The 15188-nt window shown below is 35.9% G+C and overlaps 1 protein-coding gene and 1 pseudogene across 1 annotated transcript; one reads left to right on the forward strand and one right to left on the reverse strand.

Annotated features, from left to right (window-relative positions):
• The first annotated feature begins 648 nt into the window (after nucleotides 1–648).
• On the forward strand, nucleotides 649–3099 carry LOC121747385 (annotated as a pseudogene).
• A 6519-nt stretch (nucleotides 3100–9618) lies between these two features.
• On the reverse strand, nucleotides 9619–10215 carry LOC121749318. Its single transcript, XM_042143897.1, has one exon. It carries the CDS (start codon nucleotides 10213–10215, stop codon nucleotides 9619–9621), a length of 597 nt encoding a protein of 198 aa, XP_041999831.1.
• Between the last annotated feature and the right edge of the window lie 4973 nt (nucleotides 10216–15188).

The following is a 15188-nucleotide window of genomic DNA, read 5'->3' on the forward strand; positions in this document are numbered from 1 at the left end:
CTTTTGCTCATTCTCTTTATGTGGGATGATTAGAACCCCAACAATCATTCCTTTAATCCAAGACCATAAAACCAAGATCAAGATCACATTGATGCGCCAAACCTTGCTTCTAATACCATTGTCAGTGTTCATTGATGTAAACCCGAACTCCACATTAATATGATACTATTACAAAACCCTCACGGTTTTATGTTTGGGATACTCTCCAAAAGATATCATTCTAACATAAGGGTTACACTTATATTGATTGCACATTGTCTAATTCTCTAATTTTATATAAAGTTTGAACCTCAACGATATCCTTCTCTAAACTTTTTAGCGAGCAATTTTAGAATTTCTATTATTCGAGGCATTATTCAAGAACTGAGTTGTTGCTACTGTAAAAACCAGTACTACCTCTAAAGTGATGTTACAGTTAATGTTTATTAATGACTAAATAATAATTAGGGGAATATGAGTATAAAATGAATTCTGAATAAATAAGTTAGGAATGCGAGTAACATTTAAAAATGTAGGTGGTGTGCTTTCACAACCCAGCCTTTTTTATATTCCGTGTGTTTGCAAGGGAGGATAGTTTGCTTTTATCCTTTAATAAGACTTATTCTTTTGTGTTTTTCCCAATAGAAAAAAGGAATGAGGATACAAAATTTTAAAATAAGTGTGGCATGTGACTTTTTTTAGGGCTTCCAAAATCATACAAAACCTACACAATAAAACACACACACACAATAGACATACAACTCTCTCTCTCTCTCTCTCTCTCTCTCACTAAACATTTTAATGTGGAGTAGTGTTTATTCTCTCTCCAATAATCACTCGCAAAACATAATCGGCAGATAGGCACCCCCCACCTCTCATTCTTTCACTTTCTGCGAGTAGAGAAAAAAGCATTCCAAAATGTTGATCTTGATCAAGGTTCTCTTTCTGCAACAATAACTCCTCAACAACAACACTACTATCTCTGTGGTCTGTTTTTGGGTGTGGGGGTCTCCCTTCTCTCTTGCTAAATTGTGCTATTTTTGCCTAGCTCCCAAATTCTCTCTCTTCTGGGTCTGCCATTAGCACTGGCATGGGAAGCTCACAAGTCCTTCTCTCAGAGAAACTTTATTCATCAAAAAAGCCAAAGCGACAGTAGCAGTAAGTAGCAGTCGCATATGGAGTAGAAGAAGCAAATACAAAAAGAGGAGAAACAAAGAGAAAAATCTTCATCTGCTTCAAACAAAGAATATCAGAGACCCCACCTCTTCCTCCTCTTCCTCTTCTCTCACGCACTATCCAATTCTTCAAGATTGGGATAAATAAAAATCCAATCTTTACCTTTCTTGATTGCCTAATTTTGTCCATCTATATCAATTGTGGCTACCACTCGCCGTCTTCCTTCCGATTCCACCGGCGCCTTCGCTGAGTGGGTCGCCTCTTCCTCCGCCGCCGCCGGCGATCTCTCCTTGGGCTTCAATGCCGCCCCCTCCGCCACCAACTCCGCCGCCGCCGCCGCAGGAATGTGGCCCTCCTCCACCGCCGCCCGCCACATCAACTGCGGCCTCCCCCCGGAGTTCTTCTTTGTCGCCCCGTCCTCCTCATTCCACCACCACGCCGAGCCCGCCACCACCATCAACTTCGATCCCCACTCCCTCAACGTCGGCGTGATCCCCCTCCTCACCGCCTCCCATTGCATCCCCGCCGCCGACGACGCCATCAACGCCCCCCGCAGCCGCGGCATGCAGCTGTGGCAGCACCAGCAGCTGCAGCAGAAACCCTTGAACAACGCCGATCACGCCAATCTCCTCACCACCACCACCATCACCAGCGGCGGCGGCGCTTCCTCCTCCGCCGCAACCGCCACTTGCCAAGACTGCGGCAACCAAGCCAAGAAAGACTGCCCCCACCGCCGCTGCCGGACTTGCTGCAAGAGCCGCGGCTACGACTGCTCCACACACGTCAAGAGCACTTGGGTCCCCGCCGCCCGCCGCCGCGAGCGCCAGCTTATGGGCGGAAACGCCGCCGCCTCCTCACAATCCACTTCCGGTACCAAGAAACCCCGCCTCGCTGGCGCCTCCCAGACCACCACCGCCTCCCACACCTCCACCTCCAACACCACCCCTCCACGAAGCTTCGACACCACCTCCAGCCATCTAGGTAAAAACCTAACAATCATCTTAAAATTCAATCTTTTTTGTTCAAGAAATGTAAAAATCCAATCTTTATTGTTCAAGAAACGTAAAACTCCAATCTTTACATCTTAAAACAATGAAAAAACCAAATGGGACTTACTCGTTTATGATTTTCTTGAATTATGTTGAATAGACGCGAGCTTAAAAGAGTCATTACCAGGGCAAGTGCGTGCACCGGCGGTGTTCAAGTGCGTGAGAGTAACAGCTGTTGATGATGGTGAAGATGAGTTTGCATATCAAGCCGTGGTCAAAATAGGTGGTCACATTTTCAAAGGCTTCCTATACGATCAAGGGTTTGAAGGGAGGGAGAGCTTTCCCGATATATCCGAATTGCATTTAGGCGGCGTCGGAGGCAGTGGCGGTGGGAGGCCCGCCCTCGATCCGTCGGATATCTTCGCCGCCTCCGGGGGAGGGTTGCTCGGTGGATCGGCTTACGGAAACCAAATAAATTGATTCACTACAATTGGAGCAAAGGGTTCATCTGAATTTATGATTTAGATAACAATACCCTCTAGTTTTCTTGTTGCTAATAGTATCTTTTCATGTTCAATTCATCTTTCTGGATTTTGGTAATTAATTAACCCCATCTTTTGTGTTCCAAGTTATGGTTTCAGCTCGAGGCTCTAGGCGTCCCTAATCAAGAAGAGTCTCATCATTTGCCCAAAAAAGATGACTTCCTTTTACTATCTCAGAGTAATTTCCTTAATACTGTCGATATATGTCATGTCCAAGTTTTGCACCTTTGTGTGTAAAATGAGAGTTTTAATGTGCACAAATAAGAGGTGGTTCCAAGTGGGGAAATTTCATGACTTCAAATGTATGATATAATGTTATTTTACTATGTTCTTAATTAGTTGATGGATCATACATGTATAGGGTCTTATTACTATGATTTTCCAAAGAGTCACGGGTACTCGTGAACATGTTATATGCCCTAGCTAATTGATTGGTGATGTTTGAAACCTCTTTAATTTTGTTTTGTCTTAATCTTTTCATTATCTTATGTGGCTCAATTAGAAAATGATGGGGTAATAGTTTTTGGGGTGCTACATTAGTTGTTGAGCCATCGCTATCATTATTAGAAATATGACTTGAATTGAATCCATCATGTAAATAGAACTTACTTTCGGCTCTTGGTTCATCATTACATTGTAATTACACTTAGTGTGTGTAATTTTCTTTTAAAACATCATTCTTTGCATGAAATTATGTGAGTTTTGTACTTGGGAATGATTGCTGATCATTTAGCTTAGATCTCTTCTTGTCATTGCTGTAGGGTTATTAATATTGTTGTTATATATTTTTAGAAAATTCTTGTTTCTGGAATTGGATGCAGTTGTTTGGTAGTCTTCTGATATTAATTCATGGCAGATGGGACAAATTACTCTCATATATTGATAATTTGCTTATTTGACATATATGCAACTATAGAAGATTCTATGCAAGAATAATGCAGCAGTGCTTGCTCCTGTTATTTAATTAATGATATTAATATTTTATTTAATTTTCCTTTTTTTGCTGCATTTTGACTTTCCGCCGTTTATATCATCATGTGCTCACCTTTCCCTTCCTTACCAAATTTATTTAAGGCTTTGGTCTCTATAATGCGTGTGCCATTCCCATTTTGATTAAATATAGGTACCTACCTATTTTAATTATATTTATGTTTTTTGGTTCTTGATTTTTTGTGTTAGTAAGCCTTGTTTTTTTTTCAATGTGTGCATCCTGTTTTGATATGCGTCTCTTGTTTATGTGATTTAAGATTTCTTATTTTTATCTCGTTTGTGTGTCTTCGAATGCCAATTGATGTTTGAATGAGCCAATTTCATGTTCATGCTAATTTGTTTGTAGCTTGGTTTATTATGTATATCTCTACTTAGAACACTAACTAAGGTCTGCATGTTTTAGAGTATTAAATTTGTGTTGATTTTTTATGCTTTTCATTGAAATGGTTTCATCAAGTAATTGCTGTTGTATAGAATAGCTTATAACTATTCGGGAAGGATTTTAAAAGAAAGCCCCATGTGAATAGTGTTATTGGTCTTCATAATGATATGCGGTAGATATATTTTGTTGTGTGAATATAATCCAATTTACTTGGAGCAATAATTAATGAATGGCATTTCTAGCCGACATAAGCAGCTTTGTTAAAGAAATTAGTAAGATATAGTAAATCATACTGTTAGCAGTTTTGTTGATGACTTAGAATTAAGATTTAAGAAACTGTAACAAAGTCTGTGTATTAAACGTATTGCAATCCGAGTGTATAAATTATGTACTTTTAGTCTTTTTATAATGCGTATGTTCATGTGTAATTTGTAGTAATGTTTTGCGCTTTAATAATAAGTTATCTCTATGGTGGCGTTTGGTTTTTAAGATAAAAGATACCATCTAGAATTGAGGTGTGAAATTATTTTAGACATAAGGGGTTAGTGATGACTAATTATCGCATGATTATTTATATAGGATTGAATTGTGGGGTTAAATCTCATGAATTAAACATATTACAAATTTAATCCGGGGTAATCTTGAGAACCGAACTCGTGTTTATTATATGTAGTTGACCCACTGATGGCATTTCATTTTGAAATGGACTAATAGAGTAGTGTTTAGAGAGTTAAAATAGAAAATAGATTAAAGTTGGACAAAATAAAAAGTATGAGAGAGAATAGTAGTTAATTTTATTTATTAAAAGAAGAAATGTTATTTATTTGGGGGATGTACAGTCGCTTATTTTTGGGTCGGGTCGGGTCGGGTTTATTGTATACACTTTATTTACCGTGTAATATAAGTGCATGCATAAATAAAAGAAAATAAAATAATTTAGCATTTTGCAAGGTTCTTGCAATTATTTTCAATAAATTCTAGCCACAAGGCTCTTATGGAATGAATTAAATTTGGTTGGGCGTCCCTCACAACATATAAGGTTGTATTCAAGGTATAAGTGATGGGGAAGTCATTTGATTCATAATAAGCATTTATTGAATTTTATGGCTTTTATGAGTCGACAACAATAATCTTGAAACTCTCCTCAAAAAAGCAAATAATAATAAAATTTCAACTGCGGCGTTAATGTTTGATATAAATTGAAGCCGCATGAATTATTGTTTTCTCGAGGATGCACAAAACTGTAACTTAGTTAATAGGATCATTTAATTAATATACACTATATACAATTGAATGTTTTTTGTTATTATTAATTGAGGTTATATTCAAAATATCTTAATTTCATTGTGCTAAATAACACTAATATTGATTAATGCTACTCAATTATCGCATTATATGTTCTGTGTTTATAGTGCAAATCATGAGTATTTTTTTTATCCTAAATTATATTCACGAATAATACATGTTAGCTACTCGTTCTATCCATTATAATAAGAGCATCTACATCCTGCTCTTTGGCAAGAGCATAGTAGTGGGCCTTGACCCATTTTTACTCCTTGCTCTTTGGCAAGAGCACAACACTCACATCTTCCGCAAGAGCTTGCTCAAGAGTCCCACAATTCTATTATTCAATTTAAATAAAAACATTTCTACAATATTAAAATGCATTAACAAAATACTATTACGAATTACTAAAAAATTAAAAATTACATAATTAAAATCCAAAAATTAAAAATTACATAATTAAAATCCTAAAAATTGAGGTTCAACTAGTTGTTTGGTATAGTGTGATTTTTTGTGTTGAAATGAAGGTATTTATTATAGATGAAAGTGTGAATTTTGGGATAAAAATAATAAAAAAATAAATTAAATTTTATTGGGAAGTGGAATTTTTTTTTATTAAATCTGAATTTTTCAGATTTTTTTTTGAATTAAAAAACAAAAAAAAAATAAATCAACGACCAATCAGAGCATGCCACGTCAGCTGCTCTTGCATTTGGCACGGCGGTGCTCTATGCATCGAGCAGGGCCGTGCTACTGGCAAGAGCATAGCGTCGAGCAGAGCTTGCGGCACGGTGCATGCTCGATACTAAGAGCACCAATGCAGGTGCTCTAATGAATTTATGAGCAATGCAAAATTTTCTTTGCTTTCAATGAACAACTTTAGTGGTTAGATTTTACTGTAGTAGTAGTATTTGACACAGAAGCACTTCTATTGAGCAAAATTAATTACCGTGTCTTAGAAAATAACAAGTGACTGATTTCTCTTTTACAAACTAGAATTGATGATTTTCTTTCAGATCAAGCAAGTCAGATATCTTATTTTGGCAATAATGTATATGAAGAATCGACAAATGTTATTACGATTTTATTTTGCCATGGTTATTCATATAAGAAAATGTTATCCAATTTCATCACAAAGCACAAAATGCGATTTCAAAATATCAAAATTTAGTCAAATTGTATGGAAATACTAATCTAAGACAAGAAATTACTGTATAAATTATAGGCAGCTTTTGATACCAATTTGTTATTGCATCACTGTTTAAACTTTCTATTTTCCATATTTTTCTTTCTGGTGTATACACAGGGTACTCCATAATTTAAAACTACATATCAATTGAAACAATATCTAAAATGGTAGTGCAATCAATTGAAATTGGACTGGAATGTTTTGCAGCAGCAAGATTATCCACAACTAATTAGCAAAAGGGACAGTAGGAAGAAGTTGTGATGTTAATCTATGATGAAGAAAATGGTAGTGGCAAGTGAGGAGGTTATATTAGCAATAGTGATGATGTAATGACACAACACACACACACACACACTAGCCATTACCTTTCTTCTCTTTTTCAAAACACATTCCACACCACAAAAAGACAACATCATCTGCTCACTGATTAAATCTGTTGTTTTGCCTCAAAAATGGTGCTTTACCTCAACATAACCTAACCTTATTTTTTCCTACAACCTTATCCCTGACACTGCTTTAACTCAACACAGCTTTGTTTTTTTTACAACCATATCTCTGTTACTGATTTAACTCAACATAATAAATTTTGTAAGTGCCATCCAACACTACATTGTGGGTACTAGGCTTTCAGTTTTGCCAAGCCAATTATTGAAAACTTTGCAAGAAATAGAGATCGAAAAATGCTCTGTTATGATGCTTTGCAAGACAAAAACACACAAAAATGACTTCTCTAAAATGAAACATACCCGATTTGGTTCGCTTGAAATAATAAAACATAATGATGCGATACCATACTTAGAAAACAATATGATGTTGAGGCCATCCACCACGGGCACCTCAAGTCATACATTATTATTTACCTAAATTTCTGCTACATACCACAATTCTTACAACACATACCTCTTCCATTAAGGAAAGTTATAACTTATAAGTCATTTGGCTTCTTCCCGAACTTTATAAAATACGATAAACACGGATTCCTTTGTGGAACAGGCAATACAAATTTGTATTCTCGACTTCCACGAGACAACACCGTTTTCCACAGTTAACACATATCCACTTGTCAAAAATTGGTTTGTTAAATCTGAGATCCTATTCGCATCATAGTATCTTTCAAGTACTTGAGAATATTTCGTGTAATGATGTCAATGTTAAAAGCATACTTGTAGTATCTATTTGGGTATAGTTTGTGTTCAAACTTGCGAGGGAATGTCACAAAATCGATCCTTAGGCACCCCTATTTATTCTTGGAAAAAAAAAAATCAGACTTCATAAGATAAGAAATCTGGAAAAATTTGTCTATGATGAAACCCTGCAAACTACGTACTATTGTCTTCTTCGAGTCAAAGTATCTCTTTCTGCAATATGAGATAAGCCCGGGGGCGGCTAGTTCTCACAGATTGTCGTATCGACTCTACGAAGCTTTATGTGGTTTGTTAGGTTGGCTTAAATTCAGCCTCTACCTTGTAAGGTTGGACTCTCTACTTTAGCTTTTCAGTATAGCTTATCCAGTCTTTGATTCTCTTCCTTGAACTGGACATGTATTTGTCAGTTGTTTAATCTGTTGCTACCACAGTGATAGCTTCTCGACAACGAAGTTTGCTAACTCGACTCATATATACAAAACCTTCACCGTTCTATTCGAATTCTAAGACATTGATTAGTGTGTTGATTAAGATTTTCAAACCTAATCAATAAACGTCTTTATTATTTCAACAAACTGTCTCGTAACTCCATCTTAGTGGGAAGTAAGTATCTAAAAAAGAAAATTCTCCATAAGAAAGTAAGCTAAGGACCTTGCATGACACAATTCTATTAAATCAATAAGCACACATGATGTGTAGAATAACACATTCTACAAAATTTGGAACAATATTTTCAGAAGCAAAAGTAAAATAATGAAGTTCGATTATGAATTAAAAACTAAAATACATATTAAAATTAATTAGAAATTCAAATTGCATTTGTGAGACCTAATTAGTAGTAGTAGTAATTTTAAAAGATGTAGTAACACATTTATATGAATTAATATGGAAGGAAAAAAAAGATTAGAAAAAATTGAAAATTGGACCCGAAATGAATCCAAAAGTAAGATAATAGAATCCATGATACAGTAATTTATGGTACAGACACAGTAATTTTGAATAACATAAACCAAAGAAGGATGCGAGTACAATGTAATTTCTTTGATGTTTTTTTTGATAAATCGAAAAAGGCTCAAGCCGGTAGCAACGAGCATGTAATTTCTTTGATGTTGATAACCTTGTAATTTACTCAACTTAACACCATATATATCAGGTGTATACCGTAGTTTATTCCTGTTTTAGTAATATCCCAAATTGAAATACTATAGTTCTAGATAAAAACAGACGCATGATTAGAGCATTTACATATTATGTGCATACATTACTTGATTTCAAATAAAATAAACCACTGATGTAATTAACATAAGCAGATATAACTTGATTATAATAATGATTTAATCCGCATGATTAGAGCATTTAAATATTATGTGCATACATTACTTGATATCAACCAACATATATAAATGACTGATGTAATTAACATAATCATATAATTTCATTATATGGATGGTTGAATCTGCATGAGTAGAACACATAAACACTCTGCCCATATATACATCACCTGATTTCAACTAACATAAATCACAAATGCAATTAACATAATCGGATAACTTGATTATATGGACCGTTACAGCATTCAAACACATTATTTCGATTCAAATAAGATAAATCCTGATGTAATTAACCTGATTATATCGAAAGGACTTGCCTCCTTCCTCAATAGAATCAACTTGAATTTGAGAGCCCTATTCGAAATCTTAGTCATAAAAAAAGTACCAATTGAAGTGGAGATTTCCGATCAATTAAACAAAAAGAAGAAAAAAAATATGTGCATGTGATCATCAATATTTCACTAACTGGTTCAGCCACATCAATCTAATTTACAAACAATTCACAATTCACACATCAAATCCAAAGAATATCCAAATAATATTTTGATTGGTTTTCACTTTTCCCTAATTAACCCCAAACCCTAATCAATTTCTTCCTAAAAAACAAGAAATTAGGTTTCAACCTCCTTCTGCTTCCACTCCAATCCAATAAACCTACAGGGAGAAAACCTGATCTTATGCTCAGAAATGGTCTCCAATTTTGGGGACCAGAGCTGATCCCTGGGCCCCACCAGCTGAGTATAATGCTTCTGCAGCTCCGGCGTGCTGCACAAATACCCTCCTCCGGCTCCGGCATCGGCATGGGCATCGCTCTCTCCGGCGATCAATCGCTCGATAAAATCGGGAGTGACTTTGATCAAAACCCTGCCGTCGGCGCCCTTGAGGTACTGGAAGGGGCAGTGGTTGAACTTGACGGGGGTGCCGGGGCGGGCGAGGGCGGCGACGGAGGAGGTGGAGAGGACGTTGTGCGTGACGGAGTCGAGGGGGATGAGGAAGTAGGTCTCGCCGGGGAGGAGCTCGTCGGAGATGGAGAGGGACGGGATGGGGTGACCGATGTAGAAGGAGCCGCCGTGGCAGACCATGTGGTCCGGGAACTCGAACATTATCTCGCCGGCGAGGTGCTTTCCGCCGGCGAGAATCCGCGTGCCGCCGCCGTGGAGGATGAGCTTCGCGGCGGCGGAGGGCGGGCCGAAGCAGGCGTTGCCCATTCAATGTTTCAATTTGTGTGAGTGTGGAATTGGGGATTTTTATTAGGTGGTAAGCATTGAATTTGATGGATTATTAGAAAATGTTGGTGTATATATAGATATTATTTGCATGGAGGGAGAGGGTTTTGACTTTGAGCGAGTCTGCCAAAAATGTATACTCCAAAAACAAAATATTACAAGGATTTTAGGAATGGTACAACTTAATTACAAAGTCAATAATAGGCTCCACGAGTAAAATAATTTATTAAATCAAAAGTGGATTACTTTTATAAGATAGGTTGAAATAATAAAATAAACAATTAGTAGTATTGTCTCGGTTTCTCATTAATTGACACCGTTTAGCTTGGTATGAATTTTAAGAAATGAGTGGAAAATAGATGGAAAAAATTAATAGAATGTGGGTCCTATTTTTACATGTTAATTTTATAATAAAATATGAATGCAATTAGTTAGTGGAATTGTGGTTCTTTACCAAATCCCACGTTACTTGATTGTCACTTCTTTTTTGCATTTATTTTGAAAAAAATAATATAAATAGTTAAAACTCAGAAATAGTAAAGTAAGAGAGAATATATAATTTCTACATTATACTCTTTCTTATTTTACCTTATCTCAACTTTAATTATTTACTAGTATCATTTTTTCAAAACAAATATAAAAAAAGAAGTGACTCAAGTAATGTGAGACCGATAGAATACTACAAAATGCAATAGTATTATTTTATTAGGAATAAAAAAAAATTGATGTCAATTAATTGATGAATGGAGAAGTATAATTGGGAATAATTTTGTGAAATGGGTTAAAATAAAAGAAAAATGTGACAATAATGAGGGAGGGGGGCGGTGGTCAGCGGTCAGTAAAGTCGGCTGTGAGGAGAGAAATGATTTATGTAAAAGTGAACCAAATTACTTCACGACTTTGGAATAGTACGTATATGATAGTTGGGTTGGGTGTTTTAATTAGTAGCTAAATGCAATGTAGTATTATTCCCGTGACGTGCTATGTGCTTTATTTACTTGGTCTGATCTTGTATTATCATAAACTGATTTAATGAGGTCCATATTTTGGTACTTGTCATTAATTACTTACCACTTTTGTTGAAGTGACTGAATTTCAAATTAATTACAGATTTACAATACCGAAGCTGATGATCAGGATTCATTAATCACTCATGATTTATTTCCGCTATAGTAATTTCAAGATAATCACTACGATTGTAAACTAATCATTGATATTCTATAAAAGATTTTATAAACAGTTGACCTCTTACAATTGAATTATGAAGATATTGCTATTTTCAATTATGGAAATCGTAATTGACACGACGAAATCTTTAGTGGAATTCAAAATATAATTTCGGAACTAATTCCTATTTAAAACGATGTCTTTTTCATTTAAAATTAGAGTTGGGGCTAATCTCTTATAATGTTTTTAACAATTTACGCAAAATTCAAACTCATTTTAATAAAAATATCATATTAAATAGTTATTCCAATCATTTACACTAAACTCAAATTTAAAAGAATATTTTCGATTCACCACGTGTTTTTATTCACAAATTTTTTAAAAATGATTTGAGTTTGTTTAGTGTAAGCCCAAACATATATTTTACTCAAAATCCAAATATTGAATAAATTTTGGATTACTATTGAACTAATTGCCTTGTCTATTTTTTAGGTTTTAGGATATCATCGGAGATAGTTTTAAAATTATTATTTTCATTCTTTTGTCATGCCACGTAAAATTAGTTTTCCTATTTTATACTCCATCTTCAAAACATAATTTTATTTTTCTATTTATGTTTGTATATTAAAATTAGTCTAATCTTTATTTATGAAAACTTTCTTACCATTTTTCACTACTTTCTTTCTTTACTTTTCCGTTTTTATTCTTTTTTTTATTCTTAATATATTGCACAATTAAACCCATTTGTTCACAATAGAGATTATTTTTTATAGATGAATATGATTTCTCGGAAAATAAAAGAAACAGTAATAGCTTGTAATTTAAAAATCAATCCAATAAAATATGTATATGATTTCTAATATATTAATAACAAACAGTAGCATTAGCTTGTAATTTAAAATTCAATCCAATAAATTGCATCCTCCGTCCCACAAAATTTGTTAGGTTTTCACCCGGCATGAAATTTAAGAAATATAACGAAAAATTGGTTGAAAAAATTAGTGGAATGTGCGTCCTACTTTTATATGTTAATTTTACTAATAAAATATGAGTAATACTCCTTCCGTCCCAACTAAATTGAGTCAAAACTTTTGGGCATAGAGATTAAGAAATTCTGTTGAAAAGTATGAGAGAATAATAAAGTATGAAATATAAAGAGAGAGTAAAATAGGAGATGGAATAAAGTAATAGTGATTGAATGTTATGTTTTTTTAGAAATGACTCAACTTAGTTAGGATATCTCAAAAATGAATACGACTCAACTTAGTTGGGACATGAGAAGTAATTAATTAATGGAAAATAGGTCTACTACCAAATATGATAAACGTGAAATGTGACAAACTTTGTGGGACGGACAAATATGAAAATAAGTGACAAACTTTCTGAAACGGAAGGATTGCGTACTTACAAAAATAATAAATAAATTCAACCCAATAGAATATGGAGTAAGAGGTGGAGCGAGTATTTGAAATTGAGATGGTTTTGTGAGAATTCGTAGGGAAGAAAAGGATCAGAAACCTACACAATGGAAAATGGCCGGCGACAATGTTTTGTGTAATAAAGATGAAGATCATGAGTATTAGAGCATCCGCAGCGGTGGCGAAAGACGCCACCGCCGTCCGCGCCGTTGGCAAGGCGCAGGACCGCCGCCGCTGCAGCCGCGCCGCTGGCACGGCGCTGCTCGATGTATCGAGCACGTCCGTGCCAGCGGACGCACACGTGGCGCGCTCCCATTCGTCAACGGCATAGCCGTTGTGTTTAAACTTTTTTTTATTATTTTTTTTAAAAATCGGTATTTAATTATAAATAATGCTAAAAAAAAAATATTTTCCAAATCCCAAAAATATGGCCGTTTTTTTCCTGTTTTTTCTGAATTTTTTTGATTTTTTTTTTAATTTTTTTTCCCCAAAATCATCTATAAATACACACATTCATCATCCATTTATCACATCAAATCATCTCTCATTCATCTCTCATTCATAATTCTCATACAAACTATCAACACATTCATCCCCCACTCAAAATCTCAAATGGATTTCACCCATATTATGGCGGAAGCGGAACGCGAAGAACAAGAATACTACGAACAACATCGTGCCGCTTACGAAGCATATGTCGCGGCGAATACCCCTGCTCCTCCTCCTCAACGAACCAGATCAAATCGACGGTACATCCATCGTGACCGGGAGGGCCGAGGGCGGCTAGCTTCGGGGTCCTTCAAGCTCGATTCAACATTGTGAAGGCCCCGGCTCGGCTGTGGTACGTGAATAATATCGCCGACATCATGTTCACGTGTATTATATTACACAACATGATTATAGCCGACGAAGGGCCGAGGGCGGCTAGCTTCTACGACGAGGACGAAGCCGGAAGCTCAACAGCGAGGTCTCCCCTACGCCGAGGCGAGCATACGACGGTTGGCCAGAGGATCGAGACAAGACACACAATGCGCGATACTCGAATCCACAATCAACTACAAGAAGACCTAATCAACCACATGTGGGCGAAATTCGGCAACGAGTAGTGTCATTTTTAATTTTTAGGATTTTAATTATGTAATTTTTAATTTTTAGGATTTTAATTATGTAATTTTTAATTTTTAGGATTTTAATTATGCAATGTTTAATTTTATTTGTCATTTGTAATATTTATTGTGGGTTTTAAATGAATTTTAATATTATGGAAATGTTTTTGTGTAATTGAATTTTATATTAATTGTGCTCGTCCTTGCGGAAGAGCACAGTTGTGGGTGTTGTGCTCTTGCCAGAGAGCAGGCATGAATAGTACCGCCCGGGCCCACAACCGTGCCGCTGGCAAGAGCACGGTTGTGGATGCTCTTATGGACAATACATCAGAAGAGGTCAGAGAAAGAGAAAGAGAAAGAGAAAGAGAAAGAGAAAGAGAAAGAATATATGATGTTGTTTAGATTAACAAATGTTTTGTCCACTTGGAAATTCGGGCTGCATGCAACAGCTGTAAATCAAATAATGTTAGTTTTACTCAAGATTTCTCTTATTTTATATTTTAAATCATCTATCAATTGATAATTAAAGTTTGATTATTATATATTACTCCTTCCGTCCCTGAAAATTTGTCACCTATTTCCTTTTTCGTCCGTCCCTAAAAATTTGTCACACTTCACTTTTACCATTTTTTGTAGTGGACCATACATTCCACTAACTCATTCACACTTACATTTTATTATAAAACTAATATATAAAAGTAGGACCCACATGCCACCAACTTTTTCAACCCAATTTCTATTATATTTCTTAAAACTCGTGCCGGGTCAAATGGTGACGAATTTTGGGGGACGGAAGGAGTAGTTGATAGATGTACATGTGGAGTGACTACAATGAACCAAAGCGGTGGGGTCTGATTCAAAGTGTTCGTTTCCTATCAAGACAATTTTCAAATTCTTTTATCTTATTACCGTTATCTTCGTCTTTAAATTAGCTTCGCGTGGGTACCTTGTACGCCTCAATCGGAGCTCGGATGAAGAAGTTATGGCCATTTGATGAAGGCTGCGCGGAGCAGTGCAAAAACGCCCGGGTTGGCATAAAAAACGCTCGGGTCCAGTAGAAACTCCTGGGTTGGCACCATTTTACCCAGGTCGGGCGTTTTTCTCGAAAACTGTCGAATTTTAGTTTTCAAATTGGTTTCTGGGGCGGTTTTTGGAGTCATTCAAGCATATTCAGAGAGGAGAAAAGAGAGAGGAAAAGAGAGGAGGAAGAAGAAAAGGAAGAAATTTCGGCCAACATTCCGACGATCCGTCTCCAAATTCCAAT

The sequence above is a fragment of the Salvia splendens genome, chromosome 9 (assembly GCF_004379255.2).
Source record: "Salvia splendens isolate huo1 chromosome 9, SspV2, whole genome shotgun sequence".
NCBI lineage: Eukaryota > Viridiplantae > Streptophyta > Magnoliopsida > Lamiales > Lamiaceae > Salvia > Salvia splendens.

Bases quoted from the DNA above. Each gene is read 5' to 3' on its own strand.
- LOC121749318 (XM_042143897.1), bottom strand. From the start codon at position 10,215: ATGGGCAACGCCTGCTTCGGCCCGCCCTCCGCCGCCGCGAAGCTCATC.